This window comes from Clarias gariepinus, chromosome 15 (assembly GCF_024256425.1).
Source record: "Clarias gariepinus isolate MV-2021 ecotype Netherlands chromosome 15, CGAR_prim_01v2, whole genome shotgun sequence".
Taxonomy (NCBI): domain Eukaryota; kingdom Metazoa; phylum Chordata; class Actinopteri; order Siluriformes; family Clariidae; genus Clarias; species Clarias gariepinus.
The window spans coordinates 5,146,045-5,166,973 of NC_071114.1; the positions used below are offsets into that span (position 1 = coordinate 5,146,045).

General features: G+C 39.9%; 1 protein-coding gene across 2 annotated transcripts in view; it reads left to right on the plus strand.

Moving 5' to 3' along the window:
- The window catches only part of LOC128542851 (serine/threonine-protein kinase Nek7), a 64,731-nt gene that overhangs the window by 788 nt on the left and 43,014 nt on the right, over positions 1-20,929 (plus strand). The window contains exon 1 of one of the 2 annotated variants that reach the window (XM_053512983.1): positions 18,654-18,746. The exons of the other annotated variant lie outside the window; for it this stretch is intronic. Coding sequence (XP_053368958.1) covers positions 18,730-18,746 — 17 coding nt within the window. The 5' untranslated portion in view covers positions 18,654-18,729. Of the gene's footprint in view, positions 1-18,653; positions 18,747-20,929 lie in introns of those variants that run through there. 2 annotated transcript variants of the gene reach the window in all.

A 20,929-nucleotide genomic window follows, 5' to 3' on the forward strand; every position in this document is an offset into this window, starting at 1 on the left:
TTCACCTCGGTTACTGAAAAACTGATTTCTTTTTTTTTTTTTTTTTCTCCGTGTGCGCGTCGTTCAACACTTGGGGATAAACGTGAACTCACGGCTCGGATACGCGTTATTTATTACTTTATATTAGTAAAATTATATGTCTGAAAGTACACACTCCTACATTAGAAATATGTTAAGTCGAATTCTAGCTAACATAAATAGCAAGTCATGACTGGACATCTGCGCATGCGTGTGCACCCGCCCCTCGCCACGCCCACATATTAATCTAGTCACAATATCACTGTAATATCAAGCAGTCAACAGTTTATTTTTTTAAATTTTGTTTAGTCACATATAGCTAGTTAAAGTGCATAGTGTTTTTTTTTTTTAAAGTAAGCATTACCTCAGGAGCACTAAAATACTCGGCTAGGAACCTTTTAAATTAGCTCTTTCGCAGCTAAACCAGATAAATCCTTCCATGTTGCATGACAGAAAATTCTGCTTGTTTCTCGCTCTTTCGTCCAAAGATTGTAAGTTAGTGTCCGGATGATGCCATCTCCACCTAAAAGCAAAAAATGTTCACGCTGTCTGGGTGTGAAGGACATACTTCTGACAGCAGGCAGGTTTGCGGCCCGGATCCGTTCCGAGTGACGGTTCTATCGGGACCCTGATGCATTTCTGATAAATGAGAATACATAATACACCAGTAATCTAGCTTTTTATTCCCCTTCGAGGTGGGCGTTACCATACATGTCACCCAACAGAGCCGATCAACATGATAGTTTACAGTATATAGACGGAGTGTGTGGAAGAAACACAAACGAAAGCGCGAACAGCAGCCATTACTTCAAGAAAAGGAAAGTAGACTATGAAAACTAAACCGCCAAAGGTAAACAAACATCATTAAATGTTTATTCTTCCTCCGTTTAAAAGTGTAAAACCAGTTTACCTCATATGTTTTGGAGCTGTGGTGCTAATAGAAAGCAGTTATGTGGAACGTCACTATGAAAAAAACATAAGTCATTAGAGCAAAAATATACGCTGCACTATGAGGTGAAGGCGTGTAAAATAGTAAAATAATTGAAATGATATTGAAATTTTAAACTGCTTATTTATTATGGACTTACAATGCCTATTTATATAGAGATCTCAATCCTTACACAATTATGAAATGTGGGCCTTGGCACGAAGAAAATTTTATTGTCCGGACCTTCTTTAATTTTAATTTATGATAAATTTAATAATTATTATTGCTCTACAGATATAAAATATACTTGCGGTGTTACCCAGCGGAGCGGCCCGGCCCGGCATTACCTACCAGCCTGAAAGTGCTCTACTACATACAACAAACAATAAATACATATGACCTTAAACCCAATATTTTGATTTATTTGATACCTCTATTAATTTCACATCCTAGAGATCCAATCTACTAACTACCCCGCCCCCCCCCCCCATCTAGAGTAAGATGAAGTAAAAACATTAAGAAATAAAACACTTTTGGTGTACAAAGATGGCACTGTTTGCCAGAGCATGCAGCCAGAGCATTTTTGTGGATTATGTTTTAATAAATATGTATTAGGGGCAGGATTGTGCAATATAGAGTGACGTATCCTTTTCGTTTTCAGCACAAGCTAGACTGTACCGAACTAAATTTTATTTCATTTTAATCAGCTATACACACATGACTCAGGAAAAAAACTAACAAACAAAAACGTTCCCATAGGCAAAGATAAAGCAGATTCATGAGATCACTTGTTTTTATGGTTGTTTTCTGCACATTTTGAGAGTTCTTTTTTTTGCCCCATCACTCCCATATACCGGTAGCAGTAAAATTGACATGTGTTGAAAGTACTTCAAATAACTTTCTGCGCAGGTTGATGTCTGAAGTCTCCTCCATCAACACACACCGGCAACACTTCCTCAAAAGCAGTTCTCTTTAATCGGTCATTGCCCAATGCTGTGTTGCTGTACGGGTCCGTGCCGCTTAAGGTTTTAACCCTCCTGTTTTTTTTTAATATATTTTTTTAAAGTAGAGTTTGTGCACCGTGCAAAACTGTTCCTCTCTGCAGATCATGTGCAGCTGTTACTTTTAACGGCAACCTGCGTCCGCTGCATTTACTGCCTCTCAGTACACACCGCTTTCGCGGTAGCAGAATAAACAGAGGAAACTGTCTGCTACTAGTTAATCAATCGCAGATAATAATTTCCTCATTTTTTGAAAAAGGGGCCCAGTACAGTATACTTGATGTGTGTGGAAGCACTGCTCTATGTCCCCTGTCAATCACAGTGACACCATGAGCGATTATGTATGTGGAAGAGGATGGATAGCATTATCCTGGCTTGGCATTACGCGTGAGACGTTCCTGTATGTCCAGTACTGTTATCTCAGCATGTGTACCTAATTTTTGACATGTAATCTGTTTGTCCTAGGAACCCGGTTTAGTGATTTGTCCACACCTGGATTAAATGTTAAGGGGTTTTTGGTTAAGAGCCACTTTTTCACAGCCTTTTTCTCACCTTCCAGACTAATATAATTTGAATTGTGAATGCCAGTTTTTTCCCCATGGGACAGTTCCAGGGATCTAGGGATGTTAGTTTGGGGTTCTCTTTAACAGAACCGTGGTACCATCCAGGTCAGGTGTGGACATTATTCTCAGGGTCAGGGTATTCCTGCCAAATTAACTTCGCTGCTTGTTGGAGCCAACGATTTCGAAAGATTGAACACTGTGCGATTACGAGTCACGCCCACAAACGAGCCTCGGGTTATTTGTGGCAAGCATGAAACTGCTTTTCCTGACTTTCTGTCAGTCCTTCAGACTTGGTCTTCTTGTTACAGAATTTAGCGTAATTTCTACAAACGCACATTAGACAACTTTTCCAACTGGTTTAGTGACTTCAGATGTTTACTAAGAAAAAAAAATCTCAAAGGAAGCTACATAAACACAGGCAAGCTCTGGGGTTCATCATTTCTAACATTTACAGTACAAACATACTTTTTTTTTTTTTTGGTCAACTCCAGACTTAAGGAAACGGTGCCGTAGCCGGCGAACTTGGGAGATTTTAATCAAGGGCAGAGGAAGCCAGATCCACAACCCGAACCCTCGCACAGAAGCCAGTCAGCCTACGCGGTGTCTGAAAGGCATGTTGTAATCAATTTTAGAAGCTAAAAGTGTGATCCTACAGTTCTAAACCATAACAAATTGTCTGTTTTTTAGGAAAAGCAGACTAGGGGCTTTCAGACGGCCGTGCATTAAAGCTTTACTAAATTTCTCATAAGGGTTATTTAAAAAAAAAAAAAAAAAAAATATATATATATTTTATCTTATTTATTATATTTTTTTGGACAGAAAAATTATTTTAGGTTGTCCACTTTTTGTTTTCATGAGTCACCGTAATAGTATTTTCAGCTTCAAACTTCACACAGGATGACGGTGTTAATAAGAACAGTACCAAGATCTGATTCGCCGTGAAAGGATGTGATGGTTTTATTTGCATGGCACATTTTTATTTTTATTTTCACACTTTCTGAGAGCTGAAGTTTACACAGATTGCCCCCATGAAGCCATTTTATTTCCTTTTTTTTTTTAGCAGGATCTTCGGGGTGCTGCGCGTTTTGTATCAGATTCATTTCTAGTTCTCTGGTCTTTTGGGAAACGGTTCAAGCCTCCTGGTTTTTGTTCGGATCATGCTTTTTGAAAAGCAGTTTTCAACAACTGGAAATAAACACACACACACACTTTGTGCTGAATTTCCCTCAATTAAATCCCATATAAATGTAACTGAGTTCACTGTGGAGCGACACAACTCTATGCCTGACCAAAAAAAAAAAAAAAGTGACGTGCATGCACATCCTACAAGAAATGAAACTACCTCCTTGTTTGCAGCATCTGTTATCAGGTAACAGATGGCTGTAGTATTCTCGCATGTCTGGTTCTGATTGATTGAATTAAATAGAACTGATGGGATTAGTGTATTCGATGCTTATTTGCTTATCAGTGCGTTATTTCTGTTTGGGGGGGCGGAGGGGCGTGGTCAAGAGCTTGCATGAATTGTTCGTTTTAACCGATCAGCGAGATGCCCAGGAGAGGACAAGGGCATTAACACCAGTGTTGGTATAAGAATAAATATAAATATAAAGCTTCGAAAAGCTGATTTGTTTGAGCAGGAGATGCGAGAGCCGCAATAAAGGACTAAAGTGCTGCTGCATCTCTCGTTTTAGGTCGAGATGAAAGCGAGAGATCAAGCTTGCCGAAACCACTTTCAGCAGCTGTGAACCAAAACGCAAAAATAGATTAGCGTGTCAGTTAAAAGAGGTTAGATTAAAAAAAAAAAAAAAAAAAAGTCGAATTTGAAAGACACTGATTGATCGTGTTTTATATGAACTAAAAGCTAGAGATGGAACTTTTTTGTTTCCAATGGCCTAATAAGAGCCAGTGTTGTCTTCTTTGACATGAACACAGTGCATGAATACAATAATGTATAAAATCAGTTCTAACAAAAGAGAAAAAGAATATATCGTTATATTTAAAAAAAAAAGTGAGATCCGAAAAAAAAATCCATTCCATATAAATGTCCGATCTTTCTCACTTTCTTTTTCTTTGCTATCTGGACCCTGGTTTTTCCCGTAGTAACACTTGACACGGCTACTGACGTCTCACAGGCCAGGATTCCCTCTGCGCTCTGAGTGTGGAAGAACTTCTGTGTTTAGCACGTCTCATATGAAAGTTAACAACATGCAGACAGTGTGTGTTAGCGCTCTAGCTAAAATATCACTCCTTTTTCAAATGCACCATTTTTTGTGTTTATGTAAATGAGGGACCGCTGAGCCACACCCCTCCAGGGAACAGCAAAGTTGAGCAGCAAGCCAGGGGAGGGGCTCTTCTTATGTGAGGTCACAATAGAGGGAGAAACTAATTTCCTCGTTTAAGCTTTAACAATACAAACATGGGAAAAGAACCGAAAAAGGTCAAGTTCTCATCCCTCGGGTTGTTTCTTTGTATCCACTCAAAATAAAAATACAAAACCAGATGTTTTAGACATTTAAAAAAATGAGACTTTAGTAATGTGGTAGGATTTGCTGTTTTGTATCGTACAAAGCATTAAGTTTTTCTTTTTTCCTGTAGATTTGGGTATTATTTTTATTATTATTATTATTATTATTGTTATTTATAATTAATGACTTATGCATTCAATGCCAGACTGCTAACAAAACTTCCGTAAGGTTAATAAAGTTCAAGTTCCTCAGAGACCTATCTGAATGTCCAAAAAATAATGTTTGGTGCAATAGGTCTCCTTTAAAAAATGTAGAGTTGCCAAAAATAAAAATTACAACATAATTCATTACACAAATGTCCGTCCAGGAATCCATGACCCAGACCCATTAGTTAGGATTTTTTCATAACGGTGTGAACGGCAAAGGCGTCGTTAACATGTTCTCCAAAGCAGTTCAGCGGGATGCGGTAAGCTTCTGGTGCTAATTACGAATCGGGTCTGCCTGGTGAAGCCATGCCAAGTGCATGAAATTCTTCAGGAGGGGTTTTTTACTTTCTGGGGTAGAAAACAAGGTGGGCACTAAAACAAATCCCCGCTGAAGGTAAGTAAGTGTAAGCCTTACTTAACGCACAACTGTCTCTTCATGTCGGCTTTATAGCATTGGCAGGATTTCCAGGCCTTTTTTTTTTTTTTAAGAAGTCGTGCCAACTTGCAGCTCGGAGACGTTCGCCAGCGTGGTTTGGGACGGAGAATAAGAATGTTTTACAGATGTTTGAAGCCAAGCACGGAAGTTAGCGGGGTACCGGCGCTGCTCTGGAGCGGGACAGTTGTTTGGCTGACAGTGAGCAGGCGAGGCAGGGGCGGAAACGCCGGCCTCGTGCCACCATACTGTGAACGGCAGGCGGGTGGCGAGCGCCGCTGACAGTTTAACGGGGAATATTTTACAGCAGAACGTACGGCATGCTGTAAACAGGGGGTGAATGTTGTAAAGCCTGTTTATCGCACTCGTCAAACCTCCAAAGATAAGTTCTCATATTTGAATAAAGCAGATGGCATGGGCCAGTGAGACGAATTCAAAAAGGCTGAAGATGAAAGGAAGGCAGTTTGCTTTGAACAGCGAAGTCGCTTAAGTTAGCGTCTGTTAGTTCTCGGGTCATAAAGTATAAAGCGCAAGAAATCCGGTTCGATCCTCTGAAAGGGTTTTCAGAGGATCGAACCGTTATTGTTATTATTATTATTAATTAAAAAATTTGCATTGATCATCCGTAGTCATCAACACACTACAGGCCTTCATGTTAAATGGGATATCATCAAAAAGATGATATGGTTGCAAATCTTTTTACATATTTCACTTAACCCACAGTTGAACATGGTTTAAAAAGCAACAAAAAGTAAATAATCATTAACAAGTATTTTTTTTAAAGAATTTTTTTGTTTGTTAAAGTTTTATTTAAAGTTTTTATGTTTTATTCGAGCTCCGCCAGCACTGTTGAGAAACCCTGCTTTTGTCTCTCCGTCCTTATTTAAAAACAAGGCTGCTGAAAAAAACTATGTCCTATATATGTATGTATTTATTCATGGGGAATTTTCTCTTTAATTTGGTCACGTTTAATTCTCACCCTAAGACCCATTTCCTTAAGACGTCTGCTCCCTCCGGCACACATGAAGCCGGTGCCCGCATAGTTTTTCAAACTATATATAAGATATGAGATTTTATGATTCATGTATGTATAAATAAGACATTTACATCATAGATTACTTTAACCTTTCTACGTAAATGTCTTATTTACATAGAAATGTTAAGGGAATCTACTGAGAAATATTATGCAAAACAAAATTTTATTGGTTAATACATTTGTTCATCGGTTAAATTATTAGGTTAATTTCAGTCCGGATTTGTCCTCGACTGAGGGGGGGAAAAAGTCCAGTAAATTAAACTGCCTACTGTATTTTAAAGAGCTCAGCACTTGTCTGATGTCAATATTAGTTTTTGATTTTTTTAATTTTAGAATTTAAAATGTAAGTATTTTGACTGCTGATTCGGTTTATATTTGCGATTCTCGAAGTATCACAATTTTATAAATATTACAAATTTTCTTTTCTGATTTTGTTACAATTTTAAAACCTTAAACCTCAAAAAACGATAAGTCATAACTTTATTCAACCGGTATTTGCGATATTTAAACCCTACAAACTTTAAATACAATATTTTAACTGTTAACTTTAAATTAAATTGAGCAATAAAAGCTACATTGTTACTGAGCAACGTGTAACTCAATGTGTCATCTGCCAGAATTATTATTATTTCCAAACAAACTTAGTAAATTTTACACCTACCACACAGAATGAAAATGTGTAAATGTTTCAGAGTGCGCCACCTGTAGGATTATAAAGAAGCGGTGATGCTTTACTGGCTCACTCACGTCCAAAGTCTCAAAACTGTTGCACCACTTTGAAGCTTCAGCGCTCGGTACAGAAACGGTTCTACCTGAGGCTGATCGGTCATGGACGATCAAGCTGGTACTCCAGTCACACTGGCTGATATACAGGTGCACTTGTATTATAAGTATATAATTGTAAAAAAAAGCTTTTGTGGTTATAATTGAATTATCACACAAAAGCATAGAATCAAAACTAAATAGATTTATTCCCCCCCCATCTCTCGCTTCTCCTGTGATCATTTTATTGCTTTTATATGCATTAACAATTAGGCATTTGGCAGATGCCCTTATCCAGAGTGACTCACATTTTTATCTCTTTACACATCTGAGTAGTTGAGGGGTTAAGGGCCTCGCACAAGGGCACAACCGTGGTAACTTCTCCGTTGTAAGGTTTGAACCTGGGACCTTCCGAACTGTAGTCCAATGCCTTATCCCTTGAGATACCCTGTGTGAGAGTTCTATCACACCAAAAACGTTGTTTTTCTTTTTGTTTACCTACTTTACTGATGTTATTCGTAGTGTATACTCGTCTCATGTTAGCTAGTAAAAGTTATTTCACGTTTACGAACTCAAAACCTACTTTATTTACTCTTTATTGACTAAATGTGAAAGAGACTCGCGACATCACTCTAAAGCATATGAGATTAGCAGAAGGGGTGGGGCTTTATATGTTTGAGTGACGACTCGCATTAGCGTAATATTATCGCGTATTGTATAATTAATATGGATATTTTTACATAGAAAGGTTAAGGTAATCAACTGAGAAATATTATGCAAAACAAAATTTTAATACATCTGTAATCGGTTGAATTCTTAATGCCCATTGGCTAATATTTGAATGAATCAACTGTGCAGATATTTCATCCTCTACTTCAGTTAGTGTGCGTGTGTGCGTGCGCGCTCACGGCTCACCTTCCACTAATACTGCCATAAATTGTAAACTTGCTGTAATGCCAAGCTTATTAGTCTTCACTCCACGGACCTTACACTGAGTCATTCTTCAGCTCTCGCACATTGTGCTGATTGCGTACATCTCGCCACATCGCAGCGATACAGGTCTTACTGAATTCCACTGAACGCTGCAAAATCTCCCCCAACATCCTGTCAGCTAAGTCGTGTTGCACCGTGGTGTAAATTTGGCTGACGGGGCGATAGCACCCAATCTTTTGCTCTACAGAAGATCAAGCTCATTGTCTTTCCTTAATTTAAATGCCAACCTCGGTTCCGAGCGAATTAATCGAGGTACACGGACACGAGCTCCTTATTTACACGTCATGTTAATTTACGAGCTACAAAATGCTTAAAATGCAATAAAATGCACAGAGGTCGTCAGGACGGTCCAGCGTATCGGATTATGTAGAAGTCAGAATTCTTTTTATGCATTATTTATAAACGGGGCAAGTTTGTTTTCTGAATAATAAATTCTTGCAAATTGTCGGGACAGATATACATGAATATAATAAATTGTTGTGCCAGAATGAATGTAAAACAGAAGGATAAGTGTTGACGGTGAAATTCCGCAGTCGTGTCAAAACGTTATTTTGAGTGATTTTACATTTAGACCATGTTATTTAGAGACCGGGGAGAAAAACGATTCTGATAAAATTGATGTAATTGTTTTATATGGTGATGTTTTGTTACACTGACTCCAAAATCATTTTTTTAAATTAATTTTCAATTTAATGCATGTTTTGAATTGAAGGTGGTAAAATGTTGGCGTTCCTGTATTACCCTGCAGGTGGCGTACTCTAAAGTATTGATGCAGCATAGCATCCTGTGTGGTAGGAGCAAAATGTTTCGTAAATTTATTTAGAACTAGTGTAAGTATGCGTCGTTGACATAGTTGAAAGGTTAAAGCTAAAAATAATCTAATCAGCTTTAATGTAATCAGTGATATTATTATTATTATTATTATTATTATTTCAGGTTGAAGCCCACGTACATGTCTGTCTATCTTTCAGTACAGCAGAACTCTCTGTCTAACTTATTAATACAAAGAAATAAAGTGTAAGGTTGAGTATCTCGCGCCTTGTTTACACTAAGTTGTACTTCTTTCTTTCGTGGTCAGACAAATACACTCCCTGTTCGGTAATTAGAGAGTGAATCGAAAAAGTATATTAAATAAAAATGAACTTTGGCTTATACCACTTCAGCGCTGATTTTCAGCCAAAGTAAAAATATGAACTAATCCCAGAAAAAATATTCACTTTGTTTCTTTACATTGAGACAGTAGCGGATTAAATTATTTTAAAGTAGATTATTAAATCCGGCACATAACTGTTCATAACATCACTTTTACTTAACATTTTGATTTCACTTATGGTGCAGATTAAATTTACTGCAAACGTTTCATTAAATTCTGTCCAGCAGTCAGATTAAGTTTAATGCATGTGCAGTACATAATCTGCCACATAACTGCTTATAACTTCCCCTTTGTCTGACCATCGTACACACAAAAGCTTCCTTTTATTTATATAGATTGTGGCGGCGTGTGGGTGCATTATCGTCATTTCTGTGGCATCCACACACTCTGTGTATACACGGTACACTGTCACGTTAATTGGCATTGTTGAGTGGCATGTATAGCCCACCTCAAGGGGAAAAAAAAGCGCTAGATGCTGTGGTGTAATCCGGCACATAACCGCTCATAACTTCCCGTCTACTTAACATTTCGATTCTATTTATGGTGCAGGTTTAACATCAAGGCAAAAACCTAATGACCCATTAAATTCTGTCCATCCAGTTTTGTCTAATGTGACAAAATCTGACTCTGCGGCCGTATATACATACAGACAGACAGACATAGAAACAGACAGGTTTCTCAGACTGGTTTCCGGTCCTCCAATGTATAAAGTGTGAAGATGTAATTGAAAAAGCATCTTTAGCATCATCAAAGAGTTCTGACCAAACAAAAACCTTTTTTTATTTATATAGATTTTTAACAGTCTGTTTTTCTAAACTCCAAAAGCAATATATTTTGTTGCAAGAGACCTGAAAGAGTAGACAGGCACATTTTAATATATTGAATAAAATTGAATAAAAGTTAAATAAATGTTTTGGTTGAAAGACATAAAAGTCTAACCCTAATCCTAGAACTGTGATCTCAATTTCCCTAAAAGATGCGTGACATCAGACAGACATGCTGTGTGTGGGAAGCTGTTGTATTCGTCTTGATCTCAGATCGGAATTCTGAACCCTGTTAGAAACCTAAGGATGTGGACATGCGCTCACCGAGTGGATGTTAATCTTTGTGATCGTTCCAAATAAAGGTAACAATTGTTACCACAATGTTGTGTTTGGATTGTTCATTCTAACATCATCTCAGCGTCATTCCAACTTCTGAACTTTTAAATGGACATCATCACGACATCATTAAAATGCTCATCCAACGTCCAGGTTCCACTGGGGGAACTTTTTGGTTTGTTAAATAAGGCTCATGGACCGGAGAATCTGGGTTCGAGCCACTCCGTCCGTCCTCCGCGACCCCTTGACTGGAGCGGTAGAAAGAAAGTTTAAGTTAGCCGTCTTCGAGGCAGTTTCGTGCTGGACGTGAGCGCCCCATGTGCTGCCGCCTGGTGTGTAAGAGTGGGCAAAGCTTTTAATGACTATTAAAAGAAAATATCACTGTCCACGTCATAGAAGCAAAATCCGTCTCTCTGGTATTTCCTGTTGCAAGATTTCAGACACTGATACAACGTCTATTTTTTCCCCCGTGAATGCCCACGCGGCCAATTGTGAGTTCTCTTTTATTGTGCTTTCCGCTTCTGCATATGAGTGAAGAGTAGATTGTTGTAGAATCCCATCGAGTCCCTGATTGTGCCGTATTATACTCACTTTACACTGACATGAGGACAATAAACAGAAACATACCGGATATTTTATTGTCCCACTGTCCCCTGGGAGGTTCTTAAGCTATTGCTACTCTTCTCTTTACAGCCAGTCCGTCATATCGATGAAAAAGTGTATGAGGAACTAGTGTATGGAGAGTTTTAGTGTTCAGTTTGAGGCTGAGACAAAGCGTCACTAGGGATTCTGGTAGCTTTCGAGCTCGTCCCCGTTTCGTTCATTATTGAACAAGATTATTCAGCAGATTCGAATCATTTCGCAAGTTTATGAATTTTTCAATTTAAACGATCACGATAATGACGGAATCGTCCACAAATAAGTCAGAATGAGGACCTTTTTCTAACATCTGACTCCATATTTAAGAGCTGTTCAATCTCCCTGGGTGTTTTGCTTCCCTCAAAACTTTAGGATTTCTTTTTTTTGTTGGCGGCTAACATTAGGTTTGGGTACTGAAACCTTATTGCCAATATGGCACCAGTACCTATTAAACCGGTACCTACTAGAACCAAATCAGAACGAAGGTTTGGGTGGCACTTAAATGCCGGAGCGATCGATTGAAATATTCGTTCTCTGGTTCTTTGAAACGGATGTGGGGAGCATCATCACACTCACCACACGTGGAGAATGATTTCTTGTTTTGGGTTCAGGCACCGTTTAGGCACCGGTACTGTTAACTTTTAATGGACTTTTATGCTAAATTGTGGAGCTTCTGTGCAAAACATGGAAATGTTGGTGCTTGCGGTAATTCAGTATAATGATGATGATGATCTTATGGATGCTCCCCATCAGGATGCGCTATTGTGGAATGCCAGATCCGTATGTTATTTTTGGCATGGGTTTTACCCCTTCCTGACCCGAGACTCCTATTTTAATCTTTGCTTGGGCCCGTGACTGATGTTGACCTTTACCCCAGTGGATGGGTCAGGGCAGTTGCAGTGACTGGAACCTACCCGGAGAGCCACCTACCTCTGAGCCATCCAGGACAGTATTACACCGGTTGAATATGACCGCGGGACGAGTCCGTCCCCATGCTCAGTCTGAGAAAACGGTAGCGACGCCTCCCTACAGTGTCTACAGAATTTCTCCATCTTTGCAATTAGTTCACATTAAAGCTTGGAGTTCCTGCTTTCGCTTTTATGACTGACAGTCCTGTTAAGTGTTCAGACAGCCTGACAAAATATACTGCCTTTTTTTCCCTCGAACCTACAGGAATGTTAAGTAAAATATGCCAATCAGAGTTGGTTAATAATCTTGGGCAGACCGTCACTCAAAACATTTCCACTCTTTGGTGCTGATCCGTGCACAGATTCAGCGGTGCCTTTTAAGTTGTAACGATGCCATTTGCCACATTTGGATGTTCGCCGTGTGAGGCGGTGTGGAGACCCATACACCCCCCCCCCCCCTTTCAAGTCGCAGGGATGTTTTCAAGAGGCTGCGGATGAGAAACTTGGACTGGAACATGGCAAAAGTGTGAACCTGAGGTCTATAAGGGAAACAGTTGTACTTCGGATGATGTCTTTGTAATTGTCTTAGGTGTTACACAGGATTAGACAAAGCCTGTTTTAGGTGTGGGAAACGTTCCAAGTTGTCTGGAGGTGAAAGGGATCTCCCCGAAGGCGGTGCAAAGAAAGGTTATCCTCACGAAACGTTCTGATCCAGCCTTGCAGTCTTTTTTTTTTTTTTTTGTCTTTTTAAGGAAAGGGACCCTGACCCTTTCTTTATAGCTTTTCTTTCAGACAGCTTTATCAGGCCCGGCCCGGTGACCCTGACTGACCCTGAGAGTTGTTCATGTTTTTCTTTGTTTTTAATTGTGGAATTCTGTCTGATGGACGCACCAGAAAACTTGCTCAAGCTTCAGATTTGTGTAGTAGCAAGTCCAAAGTATGTTGATGCATTTTGGGCAAAGTTTTTTTTCCCGCTTTCTTTTTTTCTTGTAAAACTTTTTAAAATCGTAACTTTCTGAACGCTCAGAAGTAGTTGAATGAAATGTTTGAGATTGTTGCATCATGAATATTCGTGAGAAACAGGCCACGAGCAACAGCTGTTGTTTTGTTTTGATATATGCAGAGTTTTGGCGGTAATGAGGACGCAGTGATTGGCAGGAATGTGTGGTATTAGCTGTCAAGATTTTGCTTCTCCAGATCCACCAGTAAAAAAAAAAAAAAACAGGAACCCGTGTGATACGGCGATCTATAAGAGTGTAGGCTCGGGGGTTCAGCTAAGGATAGCTGACAGTGTCGGGGTTAGTCACGGTGGATGATCGGACCGTTACCAAACCGTCGACTTTTTGGTAAAAAAAAAAAAATAAAATATATATTTTGTTGGGTAGAATGTTGATTCAATCCAATATTTAAACATTGCGATTATTTGAATTATGCGATATTTACAGTCAGATTTATTTCACTGAGATTTAGATTTTTATTTACGTTTCAAAGGAATAAAAACGTCTAAAAGGATCTTATAAGCACTAAAATACTGTGTAACTTCTTGTTTCTTGTTTAACGGCAGTAATAAAAAAAAATTATACCTAGCAATTTTTTTGCTGCACACTCCAGTCCACTAGGTGGCGGTATTGCACCAACCACACACAAACTCAAAAAGAAGAAGAAGCAGTACTCTTTCAAAATGAGAGTATTTGCAAACGATTTTCTACTAAAGTCGTGTTAAATATTAAAGGATTTTGTTAATTTGTTTGTGTAGTATGTTTATTTGTATAGTTAAAGAGGAAGTAGAAGTATGAATCAATATCGCATTAAAAATTGACCAGCAACAGATCAATTAAATCGCACACAGCGCTATTAAAACTTTCTTTCTTTTTTTTTTGGCAAAACCTTAGAAATAGTATGTAGGTTCAAACCCATAACTGAATAGACAGCAGAATCTTACAACTAATCATCATCTATTTAAAGTTTTTAACAAATATGCACTCAGGGTCAGATTTTTTGTCTGACTCTGTATGTGCGGATTTCCTTCAGGATCAATAATGTATCTATCTATATGAACATATTTAATTATGTATTCATCTTCTATCTTACTTTATCCTGTATACGGGGTCACAGGGGCCTGAAGCCTATAACAGTAGAGTTTGGGCACGAGGACGTGGTCATGCCACTGTGGAGATGTCTTTGGACTGTAGGAGGAAATCAGGGTCCCAAGAGGAAATGCACCAAGCACGCGAGAACATGATGTATGTATATACAGTACATACCGGCATGGGGTCGTAGTGATTAGCACTGTCGCCTTGCACCTCCAGGGTCGAGGGTTTGATTCCCACCTTGTGGATTGTGTGCATGGAGGGTTTCCTCCGGGTACTTTAGTTTCCTCCAAAGACAGTCCAAAGACAGGCAGATTAGTGTGTAAATGTTGACCGGAGATCCTGTAAAGATGGGAATAAATACGCTCACCATTGACCTCCGTCCTAGTTGGACAGAGTTCCTAGATGGATTAATGTATCTACAGAGAGAGAGCTCCGCCCATTAGCGTCTTTCATGGAACTTAGACTGTTTGACAGGAAGCGCATCCCAATACACCAAGGGTCAGTTTTCCAAAAAGCTTTCCTTAGTGATGTTTAATCTTTTTTTTTTTGTGTGTTAAATCATATTCTACAAGGTTATGTGTGTTCATGAAGGATAAAAAAATGACTATCACACCCTTAAATCACCTTGATTAGATGTAATAATTTAAATCAAAGGTTAATTGGGAAAAAAAATCATCGTTAACGAGTTGCAAAACGATTCCAGCACGAGTGCTACAGCGGCGTGTAGGTGACTTGTATCTCACGCACTGTTTTAAACAATAAGGTACAAGATGTTACGGTGCGTCGTATCGTTACACCGCTGATGTTCTCACCGGCTTCTGTTATTTAAATCCGTCATTTTGAGAAACAAACCACGGTTTCTCTAATGAAGTATTTGCATCGGGGGCGTTCGAGACCTCGTCATCAAACGGCATCACTGCGGCTCGTTCCCTCGTCCGGCCGTAATTAACCGTCCCCGCTCCGTCTCGCCACTATAAAGCACCTGCTGGCTTGACGGCAGCCCAACAAAAGCCCCAGGTCAAGCCTGATTCATTACACCGGTGCTCGAGTGGCGGCCTACAATGGGAAGACGGCGAGACGGGCGCGTTCTATTGCTCCCGTGCCAAGTCGTCGAAAGCAGCCTTTTGAGTCGGAGAGCGTGAGAGCCTCACAGCTGCAAACACTTCAGCCTCGTGCTTCATGAAAGAGCAGGCGAATAAATTGGTGGCGTGCGCGCACACACACTCACACACACACAAACACAGAGGTCTGCAGGAGCAGTTCGTTCTGATTGCTTTTTAAAAGGGAAGCAGAGGAGAAACCTGAGCTGGAACCGAGGTAAAGAAGCTTCTCGAGGGAGAGATAGTGGTGAGGAGTCGGGCGTAATGGCACGACCTGGGCCACTTGTGGGCACGAGCAGTTATAAATCAACCCTAGTCCTCAGACACGAGGCAGTGTGTGGCTGTGCTCTTGACTTCTGCTGGGAAACAACTATTACCTCATGAAAGTACGAAAGTGAGACGTGTAAAGAAGCCAAAAGGGTGGAAAGCTAGTCTGGGTTTTTCACAAAAGCCTTATCAGCACTCGTCCTTTCATCATGAAATCAGGAAAACAACTGGTTGTATCTGTAATCCAACATAGATTTTAAAATGATTAGAGGTTTTTTTCTTGGAGCTCTGGCCATAAATATCAGATGGTACAAGGTTTTTTTTTTTTGTGTATATACGAAATTATTTCTGATATCAAATCAGATTAAGCATATATATATTTTTTATATATTTGATAGTTTTAATAAATTTTACATTTCAGAGATCCAGCCTACTAACCCTCCACTCCACCCGTACTGTATCTGTAGCGTATAGAGAATATGCAATATAATCAACTGAATATTTTTTTCTCAAAAAATTGAGAAATGGGTCACATAGGCAAGGAAATAGCACAGATACACGTGATGACATATTTTATGGTTGTCTTTGTGACTCGCATAATAATAAAAGTTTGAGCATTTTGAGAGTTAAATAAATAAATTTTTGCGACAAAATTCCTATGTTCTGGTAGCGCGACAAATTTACGCTTTGTAAAAGTAATGTTAACTTTGGTTCTACATTTGGTTCTGACACATCAGAAAAACCCAAATGAACAGTTTGACACCCCTCTCTCCATCAAATATCACTTTAGACATACGGAATTTGCACAAGTTTGGAAAGTTAGATGAGTAAGTTTAAACAACAATACAAATCGGTGTTCCGTCCTTAGTGCTAATGCGCTACCCAAGATCAGATTTCTCAGAAATTTAAACAAGACGTCCCTGTGTTTTGGGTTTTGTTAGCAACATGCTAGACAGCTCAACTCAAGAGAGTGTTCACTCCAAAAAAAAAAAAAAAAAAACCTGAATTCAATTTCTGTGCAAAAGTCCACTAGGGTACCATGTGTTTTTGAGTACAGACTTTGTTCCAGATCTTAAGTATTAAGTCATTGCTGATTTTCAGACATCAGTATTCCATCACAAAATTAAAAGTTATGAAAAGATATTTGTATGCCAGAAAAGAAAACATAAAAAAATGGAAGCTGTCGGGTTTGGCATGCCAAAAAAGAAGCAGGTGCAACAAAGTCCTGAGAAGAACAGTGGGTGATTCTGCAGGATGCTCAAAATATAAGCACAAAAAATGTTTAATGGAAAGAATAATAATAAAAAAAGACTTAAACATCAAGGCATTACGACTGTTAAAAATACTTCTGAGACTGCGAATGGACTGAGCTGTAGGTATCCCCTCTTGTGGTGCATGTGAACTACGGAGAAATATTATGCAAAACAAAAACCATCACTGGTTAAACTCACAACAGCAATTCATTGATTAACAATTAATGATTAACATTTATTTGTTTTTATTCTTCCCCTTTCGCACTTTGAGTACACGGCTAAGCCGACTGTTGGCGACTCGGTAACTAATCAGCTCTTCATATCATAAAGATCATCTTTGTTTTTGACCAGTTTGATAAGAAAGATATTGTTAAAGCGTGTTCTAGAGGATCTAGGTGTGACACTACAGCGTGTCCCAAAAAGGGAAAGTTAACACTTAGTTCATACTTGCTTTATATTCAGGCAGACAAAAGAAGCATCTATTGAAATTCTCGTGGTGAATCAGGAAGCTGTCACACGTACGAAGTGCAATCACATGAATCACACCAGATGTGTTAACACGGGTTCGTCTTGAGCATGAGAGACGTGTGCGTGTTTACAAAGAAACGGCTATCACGTAGACGATGTTTTGTAAATAAAGTTGCGTTTTACAAAAAAAGTGTCAATATGTACGGAGACATTTCGGGACAGCATTTGGTCCACTGCAGGACACGCACGGGTTCACACAGTCGTTAATACAAACTGTATATCAGGAAGTGGGAACACTGCTTTGAGCTCTGCCTCGATCCTATCCTGAGCTCATCTTATTGTCTAGACATGAATTAGGTTTGGGTTACCTTACCAGAAGGTGACCTGGTGGACAATAGAGGTGAGTATATGGGGCCTTGCTATTGACGCAAGTGAATCTTGCGTCCTGTGTTTATTGTGACAGGATTCAGATATGATGTTATTGTCCTGAGCAGACGTCTTGATTTGCTGAACCTGGGATTGAAGAGACCGTCCCGAGTTCTTGAGTTCACCACGAGCTACGTTTGAACGAAATAACGTCTGATTAAAATAATTCTGATTAGATCATTCTACTTAACTTTGTACATGGACGCTGATTCGACACTTGGGTTCTTAGTACTTAGGTCTTGTCTGGGATTGGTCAGAGGCTTTACTGCGTGTGAAATCCGAGCCAGTCTGAGCTCCGTCCTCAGCCAGAGACCTAGTGGATGGAAGTATGAAGTGAAGACTGGGCAGAGAGCTGTCGGTTCTTAAGGATTTTAACAATCAGAAATAAAAACAAAATTTTCTTCCTGGAAACTCGTCACTTACCTGATGTAAACCCCCCAGGTGGAACAACAAAAGAATACATCAATTCCCAATTGAGAGACCATCGGATCAGGTGTTCACATGGCTAAGATTTCCCTAACGCTCAGATTATCCCTCTCCTGGGCTGGATCATTTTACACTTTTCCTATTAGGATGAATAAAGTCAGTATAATGTCAGTAAAGATATCAGATGATGTTCCTCATACTTGATAATTTTTCAACCCTCTGAACTGTTGGTTTGTTCACACCATCGTTCACTTTTCTTTTTCTCTGTGCTTCAAGTCATTGACTCACTTCTGAGTTGCGCAACCGTAAAGCAGTGACGTACAGAGACAAAATAAGAAGAAGTAGAAGAATAATAAGAAGAAGCGAGTTGCTTTTCAGTAGCAAGGGTTTTTGCGCATTACTTCATCGCATCGGTTAATAAATCTGCCTCGGCTTTGGAAAACAGATCACGCAGCTCACGCGATGCCACTCAGGCTTCACTATTAAATCTGATGAGATCTAACAAGAGGTGATAACCTTTTTTTTCACACATTCAGGTACTATACTTTTATAAGAAAATAAGAAAAATATAATTTTTGGTGACTGTAGTATGACTCAGTCTTACTTTCATTAAGAGGGAAAGCTTGTGTTCCTGTTTTTTTTTCTTTTTAAAAAAAAGCTTAAGGCTTCCTCTGATTAGTGAAGTTCTTGTAAAAGCCACAGCCACACTTTCTGCTCGACTTTTTTTTCCTTTTTTTTTCTTTCTTTCGTGGTCTGTGTGCAAAGCGCTGGTGCACGCATACTGCGGAATATAAGCTGGTTATTTGATTACTGGTTTTATTGATGTTAGTAAAGGAGGCACAGTGGCGTAGTGGGTAGCATTGTCGCCTCGCACCTTCAGGGTCTGGGTATGTTTCTCACCTCGGAGTCTGCATACATGGAATTTGCATGTTCTCCCTGTACTTGGTGGGTTTCTTGTAGTGTAGGTTGGTGTTCCCAACATTGTCTGTAGTGTGAGTGGATGTACACCCCATGGATTGGCACTCTGTCCAGGGAGTACCCAGTCTAGAAAACTTCACCATAACTGTTTCTTGGTGGCACAGTGGCCTCTTGTCCCCAGGATCCGGGTTCAATTCCCATCTAGAGGACTTTGTGCATAGAGTTTGCATGTTCTCCACGTGCCTGGTGGGTTTCCTCCCACAATCCGAAGGCGTGCGCTCTAGGTTAATTGGTGTTCCTAAAATTGTCTGTAGTGTGAGTGGGTGTACACCCCTAGAAAGCTTCACCATAACTGCTTCTTGGTGACACTGTGGCACCTCTGGTCTTCCGGGTCAGGGTTGATTCCTTCCTAGGGGTTTTTGTTGGTTGAATTTGCGTGTTCTTCCCATGCTTGGTGTGTCTCTCCCCCAGCTACTCCGGTTTCCTCCCATAGTCCAAAGACATCATTGGCGTTCCTAAAATTGCCCTTAGTGTGTGAGTGCGCATGGACGCTCCTCTCGGATAGGCTCCAGGCTTCTCGTGACCCTGAACAAGCGGCCAAGCGGTATAGAGATTGTGTGAGAGAGTGATGGTATTGAGGAATGTCTGATCCAAAATGCCACCTCACACACTGTTTTTTTTCTCTTCTAGTTAATCATCTGAAGGTCCTGAGGATCCTTCAAAAACATTGCAAGCAAAATTCGCCCCTTTGTTAATCATCCTCTGCGAAGTCAATTCTGTCTGTCTGATTTTTTTTTTTTAAAGGGTTAACCCCGGGAACTAGAGTTGCGAGTAAACAATGCCAAAGACACGGTGTCATCCTAAACCTGCCACTCAAACCCGCAGGCCGGAGTTTTGGGCTTAATTAGCATTATTAACCTTCACAAAAAAAAAAAAAAAAAAAGAATGAGGCAGGTTTTATTTTGCCGTGGTGACAGCTTGGGCTGTACGGCTCCGTTCTCCAGCATGAAGCATTTTAATTGGCTCCAGCTTCATGCTCTCCACACTCCTGACGACATGGCGGGGGCGGATGCGCTCTGAGGTGAGCGACATGCAAATGGCCTTTTTTTTTTTTTATATGAAGGTGAGTGTGTGTGTGTGTGTGTGTGTGTGTGTGTAGGGGGGTTTAGTTCTTTTCTCTTCATATATCTTTGCTTGCTATGGCAGAGCACTGAGCTTCCCCGTGCCGTGCAACACCCTCGTGTGACAACTGACGGATCATTAAAATTTTTGATGGCTGCCGTGTACAGGCCCATCTACAGCCGCGAGCTCGCGAGCACGCCGCCGCTGGCGCCGCCTTTTGTATTTGTTCTGTCACCAAGCAAAGTTAATTTTATTCCTTTTTTTCCGCTCGAGACGTTTAACCGTTTCCAGGTTTTATTGTCTTTTGTTGGATTCGAACAGAATTAGGAGATTAAATCAGGGGACGAGTGTAAGATCGAACAAATCACTGTTCAAAAAGTGTTTAGGGGAACTTACGCACTTGTTTCGTACAAGAAGGTACAGCAAGAACGAGCTGTGTATATATATATACACACATTTATATGTATACTGTATGTATGGGGTTGTGCTCGTAAGGATAAGTTTTTTTTTTTTTTTTTTCCCCTTCCCTTTTCTCAGACAAGTTTTTAGGATTAAAACGGAACGCTTGCCGCTCTCCGACTCGGCGGCTCCATGACAGGTCTCATTATCACAGTAGGTGTCGTGTTCTCACTGGCTAGGGTTCTGCGACAA